This window comes from Accipiter gentilis, chromosome 14 (genome assembly GCF_929443795.1).
Source record: "Accipiter gentilis chromosome 14, bAccGen1.1, whole genome shotgun sequence".
Classification (NCBI taxonomy): domain Eukaryota; kingdom Metazoa; phylum Chordata; class Aves; order Accipitriformes; family Accipitridae; genus Astur; species Astur gentilis.
In genome coordinates this window covers 1,207,735-1,234,552 of record NC_064893.1, presented here as the reverse complement: position 1 = coordinate 1,234,552, position 26,818 = coordinate 1,207,735, and the positions used below count along the sequence as shown (strand labels likewise).

Genomic DNA, 26,818 nt, shown 5'->3' with positions numbered 1-26,818 from the left:
GTTCCACTCTTGTCATGATTCTGCAGCTGTGCTATAGGAACTGAAATACAGAAGCTGGATTTCCAAGAAAATTTATTAAATACATTCATTGTCAATTTAATATTTCAGAAAAATTATTAAAAACTAAAGTCCTGTTTCAATCAATCCTTTGTTTTCCTAGATTCATCAACATTAAGATGTCCTTGCAACTCACCTGCCTCAAAAGCTTCATATCGAACAGCACAAAGGCAATGTAGAAGAGAGATGCAAAACAATTTAAGAAGTTGAACTGCAAATAAAAATATTTGTTATTAGTACTCAAGCAAGTGTTCAAATGCAGAATATCATCTAACTTAACAGTTACATTGACCCACACAGATGTAAACTGTTCATTAAAATTTTCTTTACCATGTTTAAAACTTAGGTCAGAAAAACCTCATTTTTAATATTGGTCTCATTCAGATTTTCATTTGACAAGCTTAATACTTTCCTAAAGCATGTTATACAAAGCAAACTACAATTCAGTTATGAAATGTGGACATGAAAAACACATCGCCTTCTACTTAACTTTCATCTTTTGGCAGTTTCCCCACAGGTAATGCAATAAAAGGAACATATTGATTTTAATTTAGGGTAATGATTTTTTTTTTTTTTTCAAAGAAATACTTTATCAAAATATATGTGTTGGATGACAACTCTCTCAATATGTACCACTGTTCCTCAGTAGTAGTTGAGCTTTAGGTTTAATCAATTCAAGAGGTTTTATGACCAAGAGAAATATTCCCTACTTCTAAAATGAGACATAATGACAGTCTTCTACCTGAAAAAATGTAATCAAGCTCTGAAGCTTCCTACTTGCTGTCAGTGCTGAAGCTCCTTTTTTGGAGCTCATAAACAACATAATACTGGGAGTGCAGAGAGCCACTCATAGGGTAAAAGTGAAAATGGGGGGGGGGGAGGGGGGGAACGGACGACGGACGACACTTACATTTGACATTTTATAATTTTTTTTAATTATTTTATTGTCCTGATGTCAGCTGGGATAGAGTTAACTGTCTTCCTAGTAGCTGGTACAGTGCTATGTTTTGAGTTCAGTATGCAAAGAATGTTGATAACACACTGATGTTTTCAGTTGTTGCTCAGTAGTGTTTATAGTCAAGGATGTTTCAGCTTCTCATGCCCAGCCAGGGCACAAGAAGTTGGCACAGGACACAACCAGGGCACCTGACCCAAACCGGCCAACAGGATATTCCATACCATGTGACGTCCCATCTAGTTTAGGAACTGGGAAGTGGGGGGGCAGGGAATCGCCGCTCGGGGACTGGTGGGGTGTCGGTTGGCGAGTGGTGAGCAATTGCCCTGCGCATCATTTGTACATTCCAATCATTTTATTACTAATCTTGTCATTTTATTAGTGTTATTATCATTATCAGTTTCTTCTTTTCTGTTCTATTAAACCGTTCTTATCTCAACCCACGAGTTTTACTTCTTTTTCCCGATTTTCTCCCCCATCCCACTGGATAGGGGGAGTGAGTGAGCAGCTGCGTGGTGCTTAGCTGCTGGCTGGGGTTAAACCACGACATTTATATGAATTTCCTATGGAGAAAAAGAGATGGCGGTATTTTTTGAGAAAGGCAGAGACAAATCTATAAATGATACGTATAAGAGTTTTAGCTCTAGAGGTTACCAGTAACAGAAGAATAACAAGCAGATTAAAGAAAAAAACATATGCTGAGAAAAATAAATAAAAAAACCCAAACTCTGGAAGAAACTTAAACAATCTTTTCAAAAAGGAAACAAGATTAAGTCTCAAAATCAGCCAATCGTTAAAACTGCTTTTACTGAAGATCTTATATGGGAACTTAGGATTTACAGTACAGTTCCTTAGAATCAGTGTTGCATCTGGATATACACCTGAAAGAGCAACCAAACATACATGCACACACAAAACTACTTGTTCAGAGCCACAAAGTAAATAGATCAGTATATACTAGAAACAGCATAGGAGCATATTGATGGACATGTATCTCCAGCCTCCTGACTGGTTGTCTGAATATTAGTACAGGCAGAAGTTAATACAAGAACTTTTTAAAATACAGTTTACCATAAAGTCTTGCAAAAAAGTGAAAGCAATAGTTCACAGCTAAAGACAGGACATCAATTTTAACAAAAAAATTTACATATACAGAATCCTAATGAAAGAACAAATCAATACAAACAAAACCCAACTCTCCACTATAAAAAAAGGCATCTAAAACAGTCTAGCAGTTACTGGAACCACAACAGAAACACTGTTTACTCTGATATTTGTGCACGTATTTGGCCTTGAACAAAACTGTAGGTCAGCAAGGTAATGCTACTAAAGCAGCAATAAAACACATGACAAGTTCTCTTTTTAAATAATCTTAAAAGCTGCTTATAGTACATACTTACCACTAAAACCTTCAGAATTAAATGATTCTGATAAGAAGATTCCAGCCTGTGATTTTCTAAAATACCAACAGAATTATTGATTAGTAAATAGCAGAACCACTTACCATAAAACAGACATTGTTATACAAAGAGTAAACAGACATTTGTCCTCCACTTAAAAATTATTTAACTAATAGCTTATGGGGAACAGTTCCTCCAACGCTTTATGGCAAAAAGAATTTATACTGTGCCAGTACCTCACTTAACCTATGAGGCTAATCTGATGCACAATACTGACAAACATATTTTTTGGCTACAAGTCCAGTATTTTTTCTACTGCAGAGGTTTTTCCTTTTACATCATTCTTTCTCAGAAGAGCTGTTTTATAACAGAAAAACCATCCATCATTCTTAACACTTAATAAAACATGCTTAGTTATTGATTTTTCTTTGGCTGAAAACAAATGCAAAACTAGTTGGAATACATTATGAAAAATAACAATACCAGATTTGATTCAAAACCAGTAAATGCTCACAGAAATATTCCCATTCATCTCCAAGAAATTTAGATCAGACCCTAAGCTCTAAAGCAAGACTAGAGTACATTAAGTTCAACAGATGCATTACTCATTCTATAATTAAGATTTTCATTTCATTCAAAGATAAACTGTCAGAAGCTGATGTATGAGGAATGTTGGTTACTAGGGAGGAAAAAAGGGAAGTGAATGGGTGATTTCCCATTTCTTTTTGCTATTTTGTCAGATTGTACCTTTAAAGCTCTGGCTAAGCAGTAACTGAGAAGGCAGCACACTAGCATGAGCTGCATCAACAAGGCTGAAAGGAGACACCATCACCTATGGACCTTGCTCACGACAAAACAGCAGAGTTCTACTCTGACAGGGACATGAAGTTGGGCCTGACACATGGAAGGTGCACTCAAGCAACTGAAATTTTTACTTTCAGCTTTCACTAAATGATCAGTTCTCATGATAAATGGGTGCAAAAGCTGTGCTTAAAAACGCCCCAGATTGTTTCCTATGTTTTGTCAGTTTAGCTGTTTAAGTCAGATATTAGCTGAAAATATGCCAGGTGGGAGGTGATATAGGACAGCCAGCTGAGCTCTTCATCCTGTTCACAGCATGGCAGCATAATCACATCGGATAGCACAGAAAAGGCACAAGCTATCAGTGTGAGTTACATAAATGCCTTTGCTCCTGAATATGAAACACCAGCTTAAAACAAGCAAACAAAAAAACTGGATTAAAAAAAATTGGGTTACCTGTTAAAGACATTTTAGTCTACCTGATCAATACAACTGGGCATTTTGCATAAAGGCTTTTTCTTGCAATACAGTGAAAAAAAATGAAACAAAACAGTCAATTGAAACCTAGATGTGAATTTAAAAGTCATTATTTAATTAAAATCCTTGAACAGTCATAAACAAATCAAGAAATTGCTTGCTTTTACTATTGCTGCTGTCAAGTTGAATTTGCTGAGCAAATCATTTTGGCATGCATAACCAATCCTCACTTCAACACATCTTTTTATTCTGTCTTCTGCATCAATCTCCCTTTTGCTTAGTCTTTCTTAGTTAATTTTCTGGGTCTCCAGCTTTAGTAACCTGGATTCTGTCCTGTAAATGTATGCCATATTGAGCTACACAAACCAGTTAACTCCCCATTAGCTTCATCTATTAACTCTGTCTGAAAGCAACTGCACATGTCTGTAGAAATGCTAAAATTCAAAATAAATACTGACATTTCAATATCCTTATGTTAGGTTACAAAACATAAGGCCCAATCTGTTAAGTCACACACACAAGGGAAAAAAAGGCAATCTACTGTAACATCCTTCCTCTTCTGTGAGTGCCCACAGGAAAATATTTTTATAAGGATGTGAAATCTCAGTCTTTCTTACATATATAGCATACACAAACACTCTCATATGACATTTAGCTGGTGTTTTTCAATTTTGTCCTTATCTCAGTGCCTCCGTCCTCTGCATAGATACATCAGCAGACCAAGATGTACCCAGCAAACCCAGGTTGTGGGTGCAACCAGCCAGGACAGTCCCTCCTGCCATCCACCTCTGAGGTCCCATCCTGATAATCTCACCTCATCCTTTTTGCCAGCACTATGGCTGATATAGCCAAACAAAGAGCTAAATCAGGGAAGGGGGACTGCACCAAAGGCGTAGAGAGGCTGAGGAGGAAGGCAGGATCACCCCTTCTGATGGCATGCTAGACCAAATTAAACCAAATGTGAAATTGCAGTCTGAGAACACTCAAAATAAATGTAAGAAGTCAAAATGGCCATCTCTTTTACCGCACAGTAAAAAATCTACTTCAGGAAATTTCTTTAGCATTCCATTCCATTGAACAAGAACTTACAGTAACATATTGTACAAATAAACAAATTCTAAACATCTGCAATTCTAACTTTAAAAAGGAAGAATAAACAACTTTCTTACCCCATGATGTTAAGAATTCAGCAGCATACCGATAGATACGGTTCATAATTTCAATCACAACAGCATATATGATACTAGGCACAAACAGCATCAAGTTGCTGAAGTTAGACTCATTCTCTTCATGATAATCCAGAGCCCACTGTTCCAAGTCAAAGTAAATCATCATCACATACAGTGAGAAGTAGAGGCAAAGGCACACAAATGGCAAGGACACCAGATAAATCCGTATCTGCCTCTTAATACTTGAGTACACTGGTTCCTCCCTCCCAGTGACAGGATTGATACCCAGGACACCATGGAAGCCTGATCTCGGTTCTTCAAACTGTCGTTTCATCAATAGCGTCCCCCAACGGTATGTCATGATGGCACAAATCCGCTTCCAAACTTCCAGTATCACAGTGGACCAGAGCAGATTAAATGAGGCAAACATCACATATTTGTCATAGTCTTCCCATGCAAACACATAATAAGGAATCCCAATGACAGCCATAGGAATCAAAGCAAATGTGAAGTACTCTAAGAAGCCAAAGTAGAGAGCAATGGTTTCACCAAAGTAGCAGCGTATCTCATCTGCAGAGAAAAAAGAATCAATTAAGACTACACTTAACATAGATGTCAGTATAATATCAAACTTGACTTTACATGAATCTCTTGGCCCCAATTTTTTTTCTAAATAACACAATGAACATTATTGCTTTTTTGTTCTTCCCTCTCCAATGTTCCAAAAACTCAGAAGGCTATTTGAATTTTTTTGTTGTTTTTTATATATATATATATATATATACACACACACACACAAACATATATACATATATTCAGATGGTAGGGAAGTCAAATATCTCAATACTTACCATATCAACATCAGATATCGGGGGCGGGCAGGGGAGACAAACACAAACACACTAGCATTCTTGAAAACAGAATCTATTGTATCAATGAATGGCTAGGATAGCACAGAAAACATTTGGTATAATAAAAAACAAACTTTAACAGCAAGTGACACCTAACTTCTGAAGCTTCTCACTGGCATATGTACACCTGGGAAACAAAGTTGTTTCAGCCTGCTCAGGGCCAAAAAGGACTAGTTGTGCTTTGCCAGCCCTCAAGGAACTAAAGGAATAGATGGAAAGGTATATTGAAATCTTAAATCTTAAACATGTCAGGCAGCACACCCAGACTGAGACATTCCCTTCAGCAGACAACTGATACATGAAATACACACCTACTGTATTCACCAATGTTGTCTGCTCAGGTGTTATGAGGACTTAAAAATGCACTACTAATGGATATATTTCATGACAGATGTATTACCTCCAAGGAATACAAGATCTCACTTATCTTACTACTAACAAAAAAATGTAGGACTATTATTCAACATTATCTAGAAATGGCACCACATAATAAGGTATAGAAATGCCTAGCAAACCTGAGTTTAGAATGCTGAAATCTGCTTTATCTTTGCCTGCTTGGAAGACCAGATTGCTTGTATGCCACTGTTATGTATTCACCAGCTTAACAAAACAGTCACGACATCACGACATCATGACCTCTAAACTGACACTGTAAATGTACTGCCCATAATAGACTAGAACATCAAAACCTCATGTACAATACCATAATATTCTTACAGCTTATGGTTTACAAAACACTACAACAGAAGATCACAATTGCCAATTAGGTAAGTTTCTGAAAGCAAGAAGAAAAGGCAAACAGAAGAATCGGCATTCCAACATACCTCTCAATCAAAAATTTATTAACAAGTAAGTTCAAGTGTAGGACATTAGCAACATTTCACACTCCAAACAGACAATGTGAAAGACAACCCTAAATACATACATAACAGGGTTCCTGGGATTTACTTTGAAATTTTATGTGCATTCAATCTCAGTCAAAAAAACTCCCTCTCCTGCGTAAAAAAAAAAAAAAAAAAAAGACAAGCACAAAGGAAGACCCGCAATACAATACTCTGGAGGCAAGCATTACTGAGCCAGATCTTTAACTTCCTGTAGCTCAGGAAGGAATCTGAAGACCCAGAGATTAATAATCAGGCAAGCTTCCAAATGTCTCTTATTTTTAAGTAAAGTTTACCAGTTTAGAATCCAGAAATTAACTTTCCACATTGCCAGACTAAAAATTATTTTCATTTTAAGCTTATTCAGTGTGTAAAATGTACTCAAGTGACCCTGGCATGCAACAACATACAGTCTTCATACAGACAATGAATTTAAAACAAACAGTTGTAAACACACTTTTGACATGCCTACAACTCAAAACAGCTTTCGGAATTCCAGACATTGAGGAACTTCCCTGTCAAGAGTCAGTTTGAGAAAACAGTCTTGGCTTGGTCCATTACTGCTTCATTGATGCATAGGGAGAAATTGTGATGTCCAGACTGTTGTTACATGGAAGTTTGCAGACACTGAATCTGCAGACTCTAAGCCACCAATTTCTCAAGTCTTGAACCATTTCAGGAGGTTACACAGGAAATGCTGGAATAGGTAAAACTTGCCCAGCTGGTAGAACAGCAATGGTCTAATTTCAAGACTCCATGCTAGATCATCACAGTGCAGATGCTGAGCCTCTGAACTGCCCCCTAGCTCCAACTTGGAAACTATGACCAAAGGCCTATATACAGAACTCCCGCAGCCACAAGGAAGAAAATCAAGAAACAGCAGCCTGCACATCCAACACTTCACTTCAGAACAGTTGTATTGCTAGTCATTATAGCAAAAGATTACCCTACAGCCATCTTAGAACCAAAGAGAATTCAATGAAGAGACCTCAGCTGTGCCTATCAGGTAGTCTAGAAATGTGGATGCTTCCTTAGCCAGAGCCTAAGCCACTCTTGATTCCAAGACCACTAAAAGCAAGGCTGGGTAAAACAAGGACTTTGGTTCACAGTGGCCAACAAAGCAACTTGGGCAGAAAGGTAATGTTAGAGGACGTGAACTGCAATGGATAATTGGGGATGTGAAAAGGTAAACTCTTAGTGAAACCACAGATTGCTTGGTACAATACTTACCTTCCACACAGGAGTTTCACTTCTACAGAGGCTAAATGCTGGAGTAGAAGTTAGGAAGCACCCTTGGTCTTCTCACACAAACCAAAAAGAAAACTTCTCCAGAAGAAACCCTGCACTTTATTTGTAGTAGAGTTAAGTGTTCACATACCTAAAGGTTGATAGCCAACTTTCACTCGGCCATACCAACTCTGACGGAGCTTTTTCAACTCTTCTCTATCATGCAGTGGGAAAATCTGAACTAGAATACCACTGGTCAATAATCTTCTCACTAGAAGAAAAAAAAAGTACCCAGTACTCCTCCAAAGGACAGTAAAGTTGATATAAACAAATAGGTTACTACTTAGCAAGCCTACAGTTCCCTTCAAATAAATCTAGCATTTAAAACCTAAAAATAGATACATTGTCTGCATGTTAGTTAAAAATTACTCATTATAGAGAGCAGTTCTACCTATTCCTACAAAGACTACGCTGTCCAGTGGAAAAGAAAGGAGTAACCTTTTTACATCTATTAACTATTCCATAGGTTTGCTATATAATCATTTGCAGCTTCAGTAACAAAAAGTGCTACAGGTCAGAAACTGAAATGCCATGTGTAGCTTTGTGGGAAAAGTTACAACCATGGAAATATTAAAAAAGAAAATAAATTCAAAAACAGGAGAGGGGAGGCATTGGAAGTTTTTTACCATTTCCCACTAGCATCAACTTGACATAACTAGAAAATACCTTAGCTATATAAAAAATTACTGGTGTAAACTCATCTGACATCTACATTTATTTACATTTCTTGAACCACTAATATGCACAGATCTCTTTCTTTGATGACCAACACTAATGAATAAAGACACTGCTATTAAAAGGACATACAAATATTAAGATAAATTCTCCTAAGAAACTGTAGCATCTCTGTGAATGTACTAGTTCCAGCTACCATAAAAATAGCACTAACTCTCATTGCTTCTTCCTCCCATGAAAAGAAGAGCTCTTGAAGCAGAGGAGGAAAAATGAAATCAAATGAATGAAATAAAACTTCCTTTCTTCATATTGTGAAATTTATAGCTCTGCAACACTGTTACTCATTCCAGTATTTTTATACAGAGACAATCCAAGTATATAATTATGTAATTTTTTTAAACCAAATATTTTTTGGTACTAATTATAAAAATAATGGATTACATCAATATACATGAAAATTATCCAGCTGAAAACATAAGGCCACAGTCTCAGCATCGCAGAAAGACTCAGGATGGAAGGCCCTCTGGAATTCATCTGGTCCAACTTCCTCCTCAAAGTAGGTCCAGCTTAAATTGGGCTGCTCAGGGCTTTGTCTAGTGAAGACCTCAAAGTCTCCCAGCACAGAGTTACCACAATCTCTGTAAAACCCTGTTCCAATGTTTGATTACCCTCATTGTGAAAAACATTTTCTTGATATCTATTCAGAATTTCACTTGTTACACTGTGCATCCATTGCCTCTTGTCCTATCACTGTGCAGCAAAGAGAAATCGAAGTTGATTAAAAATAGTGGGACTTTAATGCCTGAAGGATTCCTCTTCATTTCAGGAATATTAAGTCTTTTTCACCATGAACACCATCCTATATCAATGCAGTGAGTGACAGGCAACAAGCTACACTGCTTACCAATTGATTTTCCTGGATACAGCTTTGCCTGAGGATATCCAGGGATCATTTTTTCATCTTTAGCTCTCAAATTTTCAAGTTCATGTTTGATGATATACTGACATTCTGCCATTGTAAGGAAATTGTGATTGTCATCTAAATCAAAAAGAAGGTATTATAAAATTGTGCAGCATAGGAAGACAACCCTGGCAGCAAACAACTATCCAAAATGACCAGAATCAGCAGGAAGTGACAATTACTGCCAACAAACATCCATTAGCAAAACCACCACTTTTTAAAGTAAATGTCTTGGGAAGAAGATTTCTCTAACTAGCTAACTGGCACATGTTGGCCACTGCATTTTTGACTACCCAGATGAACTAAGAGAACAAATCACTAGAGACAAAGACACCCTGAAGTACTAATTGCTGGAGGCTGGGATAGTATAACAGCAAGTACTACATATTCTTGCCCTGTTGAAACTCTTAGGCATCCACTATTTGCCAATCTCAGAATCTCCATACCCTTTCTGCCATACAGTTCCTGAAGTATTTTTATAACAAAGAACAGTAAGATGTCAGGACAGAACTCCTTTTCAATAAGCATTTCACACCAAATATCACAGTATCTTACTCTTTATTGCTCATACATCATAATAAGCCATTGGAGACAATTAGTTCTGATAAAAATACAGAAACAAGGTAAAACAATAAGAAACCCTTTAAAAAAATCCCAAATTTTGAAGAGCTACAGCAACAAACCTATTGTCAAACCCATCAGTTTACCATCAAGGAAATAGACTCTGATTTCCTTGACATAACCAATTGATTATTTTTTTTTTCCCCCCTTAGGAATAAGAAACTATAGGGATGGCCCTAAATACACTAAGAAAGAAGCTAAAACAGCAACAGGGCTCTAATACAAAGAATGAGAATATAATATCAGTTAAATTGGGGAACTAGAAATATTAGTAAGACAACATAGGCTGCAGGGTTTCTTTTGTAGATGACACATTTTTCACCTCATCTAAGCATGGTCAACTATTTTATCCTCTGATCAGATCTGGACAAAATTAAAGTTATATTAATATTTTAAAAAAGAAAAAAGACCAGGAGATACAGCAGAAATTATTTTTTAGATTTACAGTCGTTGGACTTCCAGCTGCTGCTACAGAATCTGTTAGCAATGACAGTCAGATTAGCATTAAGAATGTAAACACATGAAAGAAACATAAATGGCACCTTTGCAACTGACAATTCTTCTGAAGGCTTCCTAATTTCAGGAAAGCAAAGTCACAAAAGAAGACACTGCAGCAGCTATTGCACACAGCATCTACTGCACACAGCATCAGTGTTGAATAAACTAGCATAAAACAAACAACAAAACTCAACTTTATTATTGTTTCAGGCAGACCCAAAAACCTTTATATTGAAAATGTGGTGAAAGGCATCACCAAAAAAGACACATGAAAAGTATTAGCAAGACTAAGCTGGAACTGCAATATTTAACCTGGAGAGCAAAATGAGTTCTGCCACTGTAAGGGGGTTGAATACCTTACAGGTAGTACATTCAAAAGAAAATGTTAATGTGTTGGCACCCTCTCAAAATAGAAGAGGAAAAGGAATGATTTTGCTAATCATGCCCAAATTTCATTGAATACTCTGTAGTGTTATTTAATTATTTAATTCTGTTTGATGTATAAATATAATAGAGAAAAATGTTTCTGTTTTCTCCAGCTAATTATGAGAGAATAAGCCTCAAAACTGGCTCACATAACATTAAATTATGTTAATTCATCATATTGATTTTTAATCCTGCACTCATGTTTTTCAAATATTTTTTCTTACTTTAACAAAAATATTCCATAAAAATAAGAGACTATTTGGAGCATACAAAAGAATAAAATAAAACACAAGCAAAAAGTGAAAGCCATGTGCAAGAAAAAAAAAATTAATTTCATTATATGATCTGAATTTCCATACGTAAAAATGAGAATTTTTTCATGGCTTGTTCTTCCTATTTTTGTTCACTGTTACCATTCCAAGGAATAGAAAGACCATGAAAGATTTAGCAGTATAATTACTTCTGTCTTTAGCCACTACTTTGCAATGACAAAGACCCCTAAATTTGCTTACCTGCAAAATCTTTGAAAGTTTTTCTACTGCTGTATGTAAAAGTTCTCATTGAGTTATCATTACATTCCTTCACCAAACCCACAGTTTCAGCTCCCAGCAACAGCCTTAAGTGGGAAGCTCCAACTAGATAAATATTTTCATCTCCACTTTCTGTGACCAATGGTTTAACCAGCAGTTGTGCACCTTCAAAGTAAAGAAAGGCAAAATAAGGAAGAAAATACATAAAAATTACATCTCAAACCCCTAGTATTTTAGCATCCATCATACTGGACCTAGTTATCAGGAGCACTGAAGCTGTATCTTTTTAAGGGCACAAAGAATTAAGGCTTCAACAGCACTGATGTGTGGTGTTTAGAATCTTGCAGGGTCAACCCGATTCAGACCTGTTTCTGTGGAAGCACTCACAGACAATGAACTGGAACAACAGGGACAGTTAGGATCTACTCCCCTAATGCTCACATCACACAAGCAACCAGTGCTTCTGCAAACAGTCCCACTCACTTTAAGAAGACTAGACTTTAGAAACAGAAACTTCTGATTTATCTAACAGAGGCCTGAAAGCAAGTTTGTAGTCACAAATCCAATAGCCACGGAAATACTACTGACCATAAGATATAAGCTAAAACAGCCATAAATAATGGCTTTCTAAAAAAAAAAGTAAAAAAAAGTCGAAGGAATTACAAATTAATTTGCCTGACTTCAACTCCTGGAAGTATACTAAAACAAGTAATGAAATATTGTCTTCGTAAGAGCCTACAAGCTAGCAAAAAGATAAATTAATGTTGGATTTCAGTTATCAAGTTAAATCGCTTCCTGACAACTTAACTTCGTTCTACAACGTGGTACCAAGTCTTGTGGACAGGATAGTAGATGCCATGCATCTTCATTTTGGCAAGGCTTACAACATTCCATAAGCAACAAGAGAAACATGCTCTAGACAATTAATATAAAAACTGATATCAAAGCTATGTTGAAAGACAGGTTATCAGGGTTTCACAAGAATGGAAGGATTCTAGAGTTCAACAGGCATGTGACCTTAAGCCAGTAAGGTTAAAAGGGTTCAGCTGTTATATTTTCATGACACCAGCACGAAGCTCTACTCTTACAAAAAATTAAGCTACTTCAAAAATGCAAAATGGAGTGGGATTGGCTAAACAAGAGTTAAACCACAAATTACCTGAAAACTAATTTTCTCTATGCCTTCTTATTACGGTAACAGCCAATTTGATTTAAAAGTGTTACAGAAGGTCATACTGTACTCACCTCCGTTTGATTTCTTGTCCACAATTCGTTTAGTGAACCATTTTAAGGTTTCTTCTTTGGTGCCTTTTGCAAGCTCAATTACTACCAGAGGTCTGAAGTTAGGCTCAAAAGCATCCAAGAAAGACCAGCTTTCTGCCATCTTTTGAGAGCTTTCTAAGTACAAAAGCAAAACAAAAATGCCAGTGTTAAAAAAAAGTTTGATATCAATCTAAAAAACACAAAACCTTACTATAGTGAGTTATACATGTCTGTCCTTAGCGAAGTAACAGGTGCCCATTTCTGTGGACCTACTGAAAACAGCAGTACAAGTAACATCTCCAATTGTCACTTGGCAAGATGCTACCAATCTTTGGTAGCATTTATGTGCTACTGTCTAAGTATGAAAATTGTTGTTGCTATGTATAGCAAAGTAGTAGTGATGAGAAAGAAAATAAATAAATTAAAACAAGTAATAAGGAGAAACTATCAACAAAAACAACAGCTTGCAATGTCCTACTGTGTATCTGTCAGCAAACGAAAATATTAACAGAAGAGACTATTAGTCAAACACATCTCTAAAACCTATAAGCTTCTCCTGTGTGCAAACACATTATACATTTAAGGAGGAACATTCACCTTCACAGTTAATCTTGTGAAGCTTCAACCATACCAAGGAAACTTACACCACCTTGGGTAGGTGAGTAGGACATCTATCATATAGATAGGCAAATTATGCACAAAGCACTTAAGTGACTTGTTGATATAAACCAAGTGTTCTGTGACAAAGTCCAGCTGCAAAGTGTTGAGCATCAGCATACCTTTATATGTAAATAATCCAAATGATCTAGAGTGAACCTTTACAGAATCATAGAATCATTTAGGCTGGAAAAAACCTTTAAGATCATAAAGACTAACTGTTAACCCAACACTGCCAAGTCCACCACTAAACCCTGTCCCCAGGTGCCACATCTACACATCTTGTAAATACCTCCAGGGATGGTGACTCAACCACTTCCCTGGGCAGCCTGTTCCAATGCTTGACAACCCTTTTGGTGAAGAAATTTTTCCTGATATCCAGTCTAAACCTACCCTGGCACAACTTGAGGCTGTTTCCTCTCATCCTATTGCTTGTTACTTGGGAAAAGAGACTGACACCCACCTCGCTACAACCTCCTTTCAGGTGGCTGTAGAGAGCGATAAGGTCGCCCCTCAGCCTCCTTTTCTCCAGGCTAAACAACCTCAGTTTCCTCAGCTGCTCCCCTTAAGTCTTGTTGACATTGTGCTTTCAACTTTTATATAAATGATTCTACAGAATCATTATATGATGCTTCATAAAGCAACTTAGAGGTGTTGATATAAAAAGATAAATCTGATAACTAACCTATGCAGTTAAAAAAACACACCACAAAACCTATCACAGGCTGAATTTACAACTGAGGGGAAGGTTTGGGGGTTTGTTGGGGTTTTTTTCTATTCACTGAAGAAAGGATTTTACCCACTGTCTGTAAGCAGTTTTCCCCCACCTGTTCAAAGACTGAAACTACTTAATTTCTAAGTAAGTTGCTCTAAGGATGCAGTTCAGCTTTTTACCCACTGTCTGTAAGCAGTTTTCCCCCACCTGTTCAAAGACTGAAACTACTTAATTTCTAAGTAAGTTGCTCTAAGGATGCAGTTCAGCTTTCATGACAGTTACACTTCTGTGATTCAGAGAAACCACAATCTCTAGTATTTCCTATAAATTATCCTACAAAATACAGTAATACTATAAACATATGCATAACATAATAAACGCGCCTATTTGCTTTTGACTGGCAAAAAAACCTTTCAAGCCAAATTTCAATTTCAGTTAGTTTCACTTGCCCCTTCACATGCACACAATTCTGCAGCATTCGGATTTACAGCTCTGAACCCAAGTATGTATGTCTTTAAAAGAAATACACTAGATTAATAAAGTATTTAAAAACATTTTAGATGCAAATCGGTACAAGCAGAATGACTCAAAGGAAAATGTGATCAGGGATAAGGCACGGCGTCAATGATTGACTACACTGTCTTGACTAGTCACTCCACCTAATTGCATAACTTTCCATAATCAGTTTTATCTTTTTAAAGAAGATAATGCCTGCCACATTGTGCGTACCGCAATTCCTAAAGAATTTAAAAAAAAACAAAAAGCACTAGATAATTATTAAATATTACTAGTTAACAGTATCGTTTCACAGAACAGTTATCTTCCCAAAACGGGCTTTGTATAAACAGCATGCTACTCAGTAAACTTGGCTCCTACCATTTATTCAGAATTATCGTGCTTGGCGTGGTGACTAAGTAAGATTCGTTATTTTTAGGCATATTACCACGGAAAACCAGAACCGGGCTGAAGCACCCTTCCAACCTGCGTTTGTGATTTCCTGTACTGCAGAGCAGCCAGTTCGGTGCCTAGCACAGACCCTATAGGGTGTAACTTGGCCTCTACTTGCACACTTACGGACACGGTAACTTACGACAGACCCCGAAGCGTGGGGAGGAGAGACAAAAGGACTTCCAGGCCCCGCAGCCACCTCCCAGTCAAGAAGCCGCTGGGTGGCCGCCCAGGGCGGTCTCCAAGCCAGCGCACCCCTCAGGGCAGAGAAGGCCGCAGCCCCCTTCCAAGGGGCGGCCCACACGACGGCGGCCGTGCGGCGCAGCGGCAGGCTCGCTGCCCGGCTGCCCTGCCCCCGGCCCGGCCTCCCCGGGCAGCCAGAAGTGGCAGGGCCCCTCGCCGCGTCCGCTATGAGGCGCCCACGACAGCGGCCTCCCGCTGCACGGCCGCGCCCCTCGCTCTCCTTTCCGAGGAACCGGAGGACCGGGGAGGAGAGAGAGAGGCCCGGCCGCCACCGCCCCGCCGACACGGCCGGTGACTCGGCTCCCTCACGCCAGGCCGCGCTCCGCCAGCGGGCGCCGCCCGCCCAGCTCCCTACACCCCCGCCGCCGCCCGGAGCCCACCGCGGCAGCACGGGGCGGGCAGGAGCCCGAGCGCAGCCAGCGTCTGCGGGGGGGAGGGGGGGCGGGGAAGAAGTGCCCATAGCTGCAGCGGGCACCGCGCCGAGAACGGGCCGGCTCCAGGCTCGGCAGCCTCCCCGTCCTCGGGAACGCCGCCGGGGGAGCGTGCCTGGGCGATGAGGGTGCGGGAGCGACTCGGCGCCACAGCGGGGAAGGCCGGGATAGGCGGGAAGGAGGAAGGCTCCTCCCCTCACGACGGCGGCGGCGGCGCAGGCAGCGAGAGCCCCTTCCCGCTGGGTGACAGCCGCCCACTCCCCACTCACCGCCGGCTGCCGGCTCCACATCCGCGGGGCGGGGCGGGGCGGGAGGCATGAGGGAGAGGCGCCGGGGCGGCCCAACATGCCACCGGCTGCCGCTGGCCACGCCTCTCCGCCCCGTGGCCCCGCCCGCCGCGTCTGGCTCTCCTCCTCCCATTGGCCGGAGGCGGGGCTGCCCCGTCCTGCCCCGCCCCGCCCCGCTCGCGCACTCACGGGGCGCGGCCGCGGACCGTTGGTGGGGGTAGGGGGCCCGGCGTCTGTCTGTCTGTCCCTTGTGCCATAATGCTTTCAAAATACTTTCATTACGGTGTTTTATCGGCACTCGTATGGACCCTGAGCTCTCACTTAATCCTTTTTCTTTTTTTTTTCTACACCTTTCCCTTCCTGTGCTGTCTCCTGTGAGGCCAAATCTCCTTCTGAAGCTTGAGCTAAAACCCCTGCGCTTCAGTGGGGTTAGTTTTATTTCCAGATGTCGTTTCCTACAGGCAAAAGAGGACGTTTTTGCATTTTGATAGGCGAGGTTTTTGTACAGAGTCTTAATTCCACACGTCTCAGCTTTGTAGCTGAGAAGAGCGAAGTGTGACTGCAGAGCAGGGGTGGCACACGAAGAAGCTGGCTAGCAAAGCACGCTCCCCTGCTGGGCTTGTGGACGTTCTTTGTGTTCGTTCTCCGAATATTTTTTGTTTCGGACAATATTGGGGCCTTGAGCGTTTCTTGCAAGTTAGGTCAACCTACGCATGTGAACAGTGCATACAGATGTAGAATGACTACAGAAACTCTCCCTCACAGCTTGAAAGGCACCGGCTGGGAGTTGCACAGTGTTTGCCTCTGTGGTTTGTGCCAAGTAGGTGCACACCGCATGGCTTAACAGCAAATGGCTCTGAGCTACTGAGTGGATTCATAACAGCTTACCAGGTAAGATGAGACTGGTGTAAACCAGTTGGCCTCAAGGCAACTTCGTTTTGGCTTATCCACTGGAACTGGGGAGTGGCCACAGGAAAAAGCCCCCATTGGTAGAGGTTTTATAGAGCCAATGTGTAGACCCCATACAGAACACAACTGCCAGAGGGTAAGCTTTATCCTTTCTCTAGCATCTGGCTATTATTCAACATGCACTTTTCAGCATATTTGGAAATACATACAGATTTAAAATTTGTAAATTTTACAGTGAAAAGTTTGGTTTGTATTCTGTAGCCAGTATAAAGTACCAGTTTCTGGTGACAAGTATTTCTATTATTTATAGCTAATGAAGCAGTGAGGGACTAGGGCAACCCAGAAATGGAGATATGTGAATACTTGAAATTCAGGTACTACAGACTGCAGGGGGCGTAGCAGACAGACACAGTCTCTATCAGCTAGTTTGGGCAGAATGTGTTAGGCTTCTCAAACTGTGTCTCAGTCTTGTCCAGCTCCCGCTGGCCTAACCGTATAGTTATTCACCACTGAGTGTCTCTGTGAAAACTCTCACTTCCTGAAGAGATAACATGGCAATAACAGAGACATGGGTTTAACAAAAGGGGTTTTTTTAGACATACTTTATTCCTGTCTTTTGCACGTTGGAAGTCTCCAGTTATGATGCATCTCATGAGTATCCACAATGTCTTCATGGGCTTTGGTCTCCGTCTTTTAGAAGCCCTCTGGCCTTCTTGGCCTGACATCTTCATTCTGCTAGTGGTTTACAAAAAATCCTTTTAAAAACAATCTCTGACACCTTCTTCACTTCTGAGCTATCAGTGGGGACTTGCTATTATCCAATTACTTTGGCCCAGTGCAAAGAGTCATTCAATATCAATGTCTTTTCTGGTATCAAATTCATTGTTCTACTGGACAGGGTCATTTAATGTCAATATTCCTTGATGGGACCATCACATTTACTCAATGTCGTCTATCCACTAGGTGTCACATTCTTGCTATGCAATGAATTCTTAACTGCTACACTCTCCATTTTCTTCTAAAAGGTTTGCATTTTGCTAGTCATGCATAAAGATTAGCACATAATCCCATGTTCACAAAAGAAAAATAGGATTCATAAGTAGATGGTGGATGTGTCTAGAAAGTAATCTGCATACATATACACTGCTGGCACAGTGGAAACAGTCTCACCATGATGGCAAAAAGTAAATTACCTTGTGCCAAGCACAGTGTTGTAGTGACTAGAAATTTTCCAGTAGGAGGATTAGCTAATTTAAAGATGGATCAGGTATGCTCACCCTAAACTGCACACTGCACTATCACTATAGCTAAATATAAAGCCCAAGCTTGTATCCATTTGTGACTGTAGTCCAGTCTTGTGATTCTGTTAGCTTATTATAGCATTTTCATGGTTTGTCTCTGTCAGTCATAATGCAGACTGTAGCCAGAGTATAATGGATGAGCAGTAGTAAGGCAGAAAAAAGAGAGACAGAAAAGAATCCATCAAAATTTCAAGAGCAGAGGACTTTTTTATTCTGTGGTTAACCCTCTTCTCCCTGGACTAGTATCTACCACAGTACTTAACTAAATTAAGAAGCCAGTAACCTACTGCGAAGTGAAATTCTCTTTTACACCTTGTTGAAATTGCTCACATTTTGGGTATAGTTCAATGGCTAGCTGAGCCCATCCAGCATCTCACTGCTACTAAAAAGGTGAGATCTCACTCCCAGTCCACCATTACCATTTCCTTCTCCTTGTGCCCTCATTGCCAGCTTTAAGGCTCTGCTCTTGCACCAACTCTGGCACTTATCAGATCCTCCTCTGAGCCCATTGAATTTACCAGCTCCACAGAAAACTACGCCCTTTTGGCTGGTTTTGCTTTGTTCTATTTAGTGATTTAAATAAACTCAGAGAAAGGCTAGATAAGATCAAGAGTTGGCACAAGGTAAGTACCTTTCCATACAACAAACCTTATTGATTCAAATGCACATAGACATATATATGGTATGACAACCATATTTTATATAGTCACATAAATGAAGTTAATATTGGCTCTTATCTGAAGTCACACATGATAGCAATCATTTTCTTAAGGTTTACCTTTACCTAGGTTTTGAGTCATACTGGAACATTGTGGTATTGTAAAAGTAAGGAGCAATTAACAGTAAAATATGCTTTTCACTCACAAGCTAATGACATATTGGTTTGAGTGTAAAATGGATGATGGAACGCCTAAAGTTTAAGGCTAACATGGTAATTACATTAAAATTTTAGTAATTAAATTTAAATTAATGTATTTGTCAGAGTAAGCTATACTGACATTTTACCAATCTATCTTCAGCGGTGGTTCTGATCGGATTACACAGGATCTTTCCAATAGTGTAATAAACATTACTAAAATGCTTTTACCTTCCTGCAAATGCAGGGGAAATTATTTTTTGAGTCACACCTGGTGCAATTTTTACATCCTGCCAGGAATTTTCACATAAGTGTGTTCAGGCAGTCCCAGCATCCTTGGGGTCAAAGTGTGAAAGCTTTAATTCATAAACACTGAGCACCAAATCTGATCAATTTTAATCTGTAAAGCACAAGGAAGATGCATCTTTTCCATTTCACACTGCGTCTAGCTGATTAGAAACATCTGGTTTTATCTGAGGTATCTATTTCCATATTAGGTCATCAAAGAGCAAAAACCCCTGTCCAGTCAAAATAGAAACAGCATGAAAAGAGGAGGATCAGCCTGCCTAAGCCTGGAAGAGGTGAGAGAAACCACTCTCAAACTCCCAGAAGGAGCAGGTAAAAGGTAAAACATCTGCATAAGATGTTAATCATCATTTATACGTGAATTGAAGGAAAGTGAATTAAAAGTCCTCAAGGCCAATAGCATCCTGGCTTGTATCAGAAATAGTGTGGCCAGCAGGACCAGGAAAGTGATAATCTCCCCTGTGCTCGGCACTGATGAGGCTGCACCTTGAATACTGTGTTCAGTTTTGTGCCCCTCACTACAAGGAAGACATTGAGGTGCTGGAGCGTGTCCAAAGAAGGGCAACGAAGCTGGTGAAGGGTCTAGAGAACAAGTCTTATGAGGAGCGGCTGAGGGAACTGGGGTTGTTTAGCCTGGAGAAAAGGAGGCTGAGGGGCGACCTTATCGCTCTCTACAGCCACCTGAAAGGAGGTTGTAGCAAGGTGGGTGTCAGTCTCTTTTCCCAAGTAACAAGCAATAGGATGAGAGGAAACAGCCTCAAGTTGTGCCAGGGTAGGTTTAGACTGGATATCAGGAAAAATTTCTTCACCAAAAGGGTTGTCAAGCATTGGAACAGGCTGCCCAGGGAAGTGGTTGAGTCACCGTCCCTGGAGGTATTTACAAGACGTGTAGATGTGGCACCTGGGGACAGGGTTTAGTGGTGGACTTGGCAGTGTTGGGTTAACAGTTAGTCTCGATGATCTTAAAGGTTTTTTCCAACCTAAATGATTCTATGATTCAAAGTTCATTCCACCTGGGCAGAAGATACTTGGTTTATTTGTTAGTCCACGGCTAAAAACAGTACTGTGTAGTCAATTTATTAATTACTATGAGTTATTAGATAGCAGAATTTAACGTTCTAACACAACATGCAGAGACTGGATTCATCAGTAGCCATGATGCTATGACTGAGGCTGTGCCTCACAGAGGTCCCTGACTGCACCATCTGGTGCAGCCTTTCAGTAGAATGTTTTTCAAATAGCTGTTTTAATAGTATCTCTGCCTGAATTTAGGAACTGAAGAAAGACTATGCTAACTCTTAACTAGCCTGCTAAATTATGATCATAGCAGAAAGAGCTTAACCAAGGTTTGGGAGAGGCAAGTTCAGGAATTTAGTGTTCAGTAAAAGTCCTTCCAGCCACTACCTTCAAAGTAACACTCACCACAGATAACGATGTGATAAATCCCCTTGCAGTCCTACTCTGAGGGCTTTGAGTCAGGAATGGCAATGGCCATAGGAGGGCTGAAGAAGTTAGTGATTCCAGCTGTCTTTCACCCCTTGTGCCTGAATTCAGCTGCTATTCAGCTGCTGGACAACCACAACATGAGGCTTTAAGACAAACCAAAATCAGAGAGCAGGAATACCATCAGCCATCCCAAACTACATCAGATGTGCACGATGGTTTTTATTGTGCTTCATGAAATATTTCATGTGTTCTTACAGACAACTTCATGAAAGCACCTATATAAAAGGCAGATACCACATCTTTACTTTATATGGTCCATTTTACTCTAACTTTTAAGTAACTTGAAGCATAACTTGGGAACTGGTCTTTTATGGAGCTCTTGACTATGAAAAGATGAGTTGTGTAAGTTTTTCTAGCTGATTCTTCAAACTGTCGTAAATTGATTTCTCTAGGGCTTACACAGTTAGGCAAGGGCTGTAGCACTGGCATACTGCTGGCAAAACAATCATAGATTTGACAGCTGTCCCACAGTTTTAAATCTAAAGACTCTGAGATCTGTTTTCCTTTCATACAGTATACACTGCTGCGTTGTATGATACATTTGCAAGACTGCATAGAATTTCTTTGTTTACTTACTGTCCCCTGGTATGAACTGTACATCGGTTCATTTGACTGTTCTCACCATTGCTTGGAAAAATGACAAAACTAGTTAAATCAGTTAAACTAGGTATCCTATCTCTATTAATTGCTATTTCTAAGGGCCCAAGCTTGTCATTATTACTGTTGTCAGACTAGTTTACATACTACATCTACATACTCAGAAACATAGCTTCCTCTTCATTTTCAGATGACCCCCAATTGGATGAGATGACTCATCCAAGACTCCAAAACAGAAGTAAAAATCACAAGCCTTGAATAAATCACTCTTAATTTTTTGACCAAAATATAAATGTGATCACTGGACCTTGCAAAATTATGGCGCTTGTCCCTTTAGAAACCAACAACACGAAGAACAAAATATTGAACTAATGAAAATAGTACCATTTGAAATAATCAATGAAACACTGCAAAGCCATCACTAAAGTAATACTAGCTATTAAAGAAAAAATTGGATGAGTCAAAAGAGAAAGTCTTTTGCTGTATCTGCTCTACAGGGCCAGCAAGCAAAGCACTGACAGAACAAGGAGGTGTGCATATGCTATTGTTAAAAGACTGCATGTGTTGATCTAGTTCAACATGTATTTTTGCTATCTAGTTAGTTCCTTGAATGCTAAGTCTGGTACAGTTTTTCACCAGAGTCCGCGTGGGTCCCAGTGCTGTTATCAAATGTTCAGGGCATGGGGTAATAAAGATACATGGTTTCTGTCAGTTCAGGGGAACACCAGGCGCTCTGAGTGAAACTGAAAAAAATGTTTAAACTGACCTGCCTGCTATAGTCATACATTCAGAAATACCAGAGACATAATGTTTGTAAATGTAAAGAAATTTTCTATAAATTCTAACTAATTAGAGACTAGTATATTATCTTTATTAGTATCAAGTGGCCCACTTAAAATTTAGTACTATAAGTCTGTACAGAAAAACCTTGATTTTATCAAGGTCATTAAATTTGTCTTTTATTTCTGTAGTGTATAACTCTATAATCTGATTTGAAGCACACTCAGATGTGTCAAACCTAATTTTAAAAAGTCTTTATTTTAGTGAAAATCATCTCCAATCAGCAATTAGAAATGCAGTGTGGTAGAAAACAGGAATCCTATTTCTGTTCTCCTCATTTAGTTCCTTCTGAAGCAAATGTCTAGTGTTTGTTAAGATGGAAGAGCAGAAGAGTGTAGTATTTACTCCATTTTAAGCATCAGAAGGGACTGCTCCTTCGTGCTAGTACTACAGTGAAATAAGCTAAGCAAAACATTAAATTAAAAAAAGGATTCTCCATTCTTAATATCAAATGTCAAGTCAAGTGAAAGTCAAGAAAAGATTAACAATTAATATTGCCCTTAAAAATCTTTTTTCCTGAGGGATCTAAGTCATGTATTGAAAACAGTATGGAATGCAAGTTCCATTTGGGGTTTCTTTCTTTTTCAGGAAAAATAAAATAGTATTTTGGTATTGTGTTATATAACCAAGAGTCTGTGTTCACTTCAGATTTAATGAGAGTGACAGGTGTCTGGGTACAGACAAACTCAGTTAGTCCAGGCTGGGTGTGAGTGGGTGTATTTAAAGCTGCGCGTGAGTCACAGTGAGTCCCATTAGTATTGCATGTAAGGCCCTAGAACTCATGGGAACATAATGCTTTATGTGTTACTGCAGTATTGGGGTGGATGGAGGCTCTACATGAAGATGACAGATGAAGGCTTCTCTCTTCTGTGTAGGGCCATGCTTTGGAGGTGCACACTATGGCCATATCGAGCTACGTGGCAAGAACACACTCCCTCAGAGGTCACATAAGGTAGGCAGGTGCCCTGGGCTTGGACACACAAAGATGTGGACCAGCAGTGCAGGCAGAGAGACGTACTTTTCTTGGCCGTTAGAGACAGCCACAGCTTCTTCCCAGGCACATGGGACTGAAGACTGAGAAAAGCTGCAGTGCTATACTAATAGCACCAGTTTCCTGTACACTAGGTGGTGTGGGCTAATGTTGAGGTGTGGGAGGATTAAATCCTCTATTGCTTTTTTAAATCCACACCTGCAACAGTATCTATGATGATTCTTTCTCACTTAACTGTGAGACAACTTGTCTGCTCTTCTGGACACTGGAAATGCTGGGAAATACTGTGTGACTGTCAGCACTCATTCATGTTGTTACTCTGAAGCTGGCTGCTTACTAACAAAAGTGAGAGTAAGAAGCAGGGCTGGTCCTGTGTCCCAGCTGAGCCAGCTTGTCTGAATTGAAATCCCACCTCCAGACTAAGTGAGATGGTTTCAGGTGTCCACAAGTAGTCACCACACCTATGTAAGCGCACAAGTAACACACACAGTCAAGACACTCCCTCAGGCACTCACAAATAGCTGGTGGTAAGGGAATGAAAGGCTGCCCTTAGTGGTATATGACAACAGTGTTTAGAGAGATTGTTCTCCACGTGCCAGATAGGTAGGACCTACTGGACATGAAGATCTTTGTGTGTCTGGAAATATGGATCTGTGCAACAACTGGCAGCACAGGCTACTCGGGGCCTGTTCCTGCTTAACATGGTTGGGTACCCTGAAACCACTGAGAATGTATGCAGCTGCAGAGCTTTATCAATTCAGAGAAGTTTGAAACTCATGCTAATCTAGGTTTGAAACACTCAAATCTAAAACATTCTGGGCATTTAACATTCTTAAAAGCAGGGAGATTGGCAGAATTAGGATAAGTATTGGCAATATTAGATGGTGTAATTACAGTACCTCACGCTGAAGGTAATGATCCACTTGGCAACACTGACATAGCATGCTGTAAGACTGTAGATACCAGCATCATCTAGCCAGAAGAAAGATGTGTTGTCCATATACTTAGGTTTTCTATATCCCTTCCTTAGGCAACTGTTAATAAGAAGCAATACTGAGTTATCAGATACTTTGGATTTTTCCTTAATCATTAGCAAAATAATCAAACACACATCCCTTTCTGACATTTTTAAAGAGGACTTTAAGATTCAAAGATGAAAGACATTTTGCCTTCAATGGACAACATTTGTGCCTCATTTAGTTAAGTGGCCTTTCAGGAGGTCTCAGTATACTCCTGGCATTTTGTTGTATGACAAAGTAATGTTGTGTGATAAATACTAAGAAAAACAACATGATAAGTTTGCTAAAAATGTTAACGTTGATTAAAAAAATGCAGAGCTATTATGGTAAGATGTAGTATTATTTGTATAATATTATTTTAATGATTTTTTGATTGATGGACATTTTGCAGATTACTCTAGATATTAATATCTTCCTGGATTTTGTTATCTAGATCTGTAATGGTTGTTTTGTTATTTTTTTATTATTATTTGTTTGTCATGGGGTAGTTACATTTAATTGTTGATTTATTCACTATGAGTCATTATTCAACTCTCTGAGGGATGCAGTGGATATTAAAGTTAGTTCACCAATTTGGTTTTTTTAATTTCAAAAGCCATATACATTTATTTGCTATTTTAAATGTACATGCTTGGTACAGGACCATTTCAACAGCATCTGAACATATTTGAATAAGGAGGAAATGGTAAAGAAATTATAGTTCCTTAGAAAACCAGAAGAAACAATACCTTAGCATTTAACTGACCTTTATTAAAGTTTCTTCCACACTAGATACCAAAATCAAGTAAAAATTTAATCAAAGTAGTGTATCTAGTACTGTACTGTATACAGTGTGGAATCTGCTCTTGCATAACTCACACATACATGATTTTTTAATGTGATTTATTTGTATTGACTCCACTAAGTTCAGCCCATGTAACTGAAGTATAAACTTTTATATTTTGGGGGCTGTACATCAATGCTCTGACACATCTAGGTGAGGAACTGGTTCCCCAGATAGGTCCCTCCACAATTCTGTTACCTGAAGGAGTGTCAGCAAGAGCCCCCCCAGGTGACTTTTCAGCTGCCACTCACAGAGATCATCTGCATCATCTAGTGCCATCTGACACACCCTTGGGTATCAAAGATATCTGCAAAGGGCTGGCAGATACACCACAAGACTGATGATAGATCTGCAGCTTTCTGAAGCAACAGCTGGAGGACAGGAGAGATATACCACATAGCAAGTAAAATGGTACTAGACAGCTATGTTTAAGCAGCTTATTTAGCTTTTTGCTTCTCTAATTAGGTGGGCACTTTATTATTTTTCTTGAGAGAGCAGCATTCTGCATGAGCCTCAAAAGCCAACAGTTCTTTACACAAGAAGTTACCCATCAAGAACATGATTATATACGTTGTTCTCATTTTGATTGTTAAAAAGCGTATGATTAATTTTCTTTCACACAGCCTACAGTAACGTCTTCATACAAGTAACATTTGGTAATACTGTTAATAAAGGGAAAGTCCAAGTACTTAACTCATTTCAGGCATGTGCTTCCACAACACATCACCATCAATTACTGCTCTATTCACAGAATTCTAACTCCTTGATTTCTATTATTTCTCCAGCAGTACAAACCATAATGAAACTTTGGGTGCGCCTACAAAGAAAATATACAGTATTAAATACTCACGGCAGTGTGACTGCGTAGCCACATACCAGTAAGCATATGGAACGTTTTGATAAGGTAAACTTTAAAAGTTTTCCTGTTCTTCTCAGAATTGCTCTACATGTCCAAAACACCCTACACAGCACAATCAATAGGTACCTGTAGCACAGGGAGGTATATGTATGCTATCTTTAATCCAGTTAGCACAGGTACAAGTAGCAGTGAAGATGCAGCAGCATAGGCCAGACAGCACATTACATATATCAGAATGTAACCCATACAAAAATCTAGCAACATGCTCTGAACCTTCCTGTTGCACATTTTTTCAGCTTCCAGCAATCAGTGGCCAAAGGATTAAGATGGGGTTTGTATCTGGCCACTATCTTCAATGGCAACAGACACCTTCCATTTCCTTGCCTACTCACTTTTTTTATAGTACTGGCTCCTCAGTCTCCAACAGCATCATATTCCACTATTTCTGTCACATAAAAAAGTACTTCCATCTGATTTTTTTTCATCTGTTATATGATTCACAGGATGGTCCTAATTCTTGCATTGTGAGATTATGTGAATGCTTGCTTCTTGTTTACCTTTCCACACCATTCATTGCTTTGAAGATTTTTCCTGTGCTGCTTTCCATCATCACTCTTC

At 39.5% G+C, this 26,818-nt stretch overlaps 2 protein-coding genes across 6 annotated transcripts in view; one reads left to right on the top strand and one right to left on the bottom strand.

The window, feature by feature from the left end:
* The window catches only part of ANO10 (anoctamin 10), a 132,696-nt gene extending 116,424 nt beyond the window's left edge, over positions 1–16,272 (bottom strand). For 3 of the 4 annotated variants that reach the window (XM_049817298.1, XM_049817300.1, XM_049817299.1), the window contains exons 1-8: positions 16,176–16,272; positions 12,895–13,047; positions 11,632–11,814; positions 9,518–9,652; positions 8,030–8,149; positions 4,860–5,429; positions 2,413–2,468; positions 194–268 (exon numbers count right to left, since the gene is read on the bottom strand). In XM_049817298.1, the coding sequence (XP_049673255.1) occupies positions 194–268; positions 2,413–2,468; positions 4,860–5,429; positions 8,030–8,149; positions 9,518–9,652; positions 11,632–11,814; positions 12,895–13,047; positions 16,176–16,224 (1,341 nt within the window). In that variant the 5' untranslated portion in view covers positions 16,225–16,272. Of the gene's footprint in view, positions 1–193; positions 269–2,412; positions 2,469–4,859; positions 5,430–8,029; positions 8,150–9,517; positions 9,653–11,631; positions 11,815–12,894; positions 13,048–15,374; positions 15,821–16,175 lie in introns of those variants that run through there. The other variant, XM_049817301.1, reaches the window with a different exon arrangement.
* The window catches only part of ZNRF2 (zinc and ring finger 2), a 568,219-nt gene that overhangs the window by 503,235 nt on the left and 38,166 nt on the right, over positions 1–26,818 (top strand). The window lies entirely within an intron of this gene.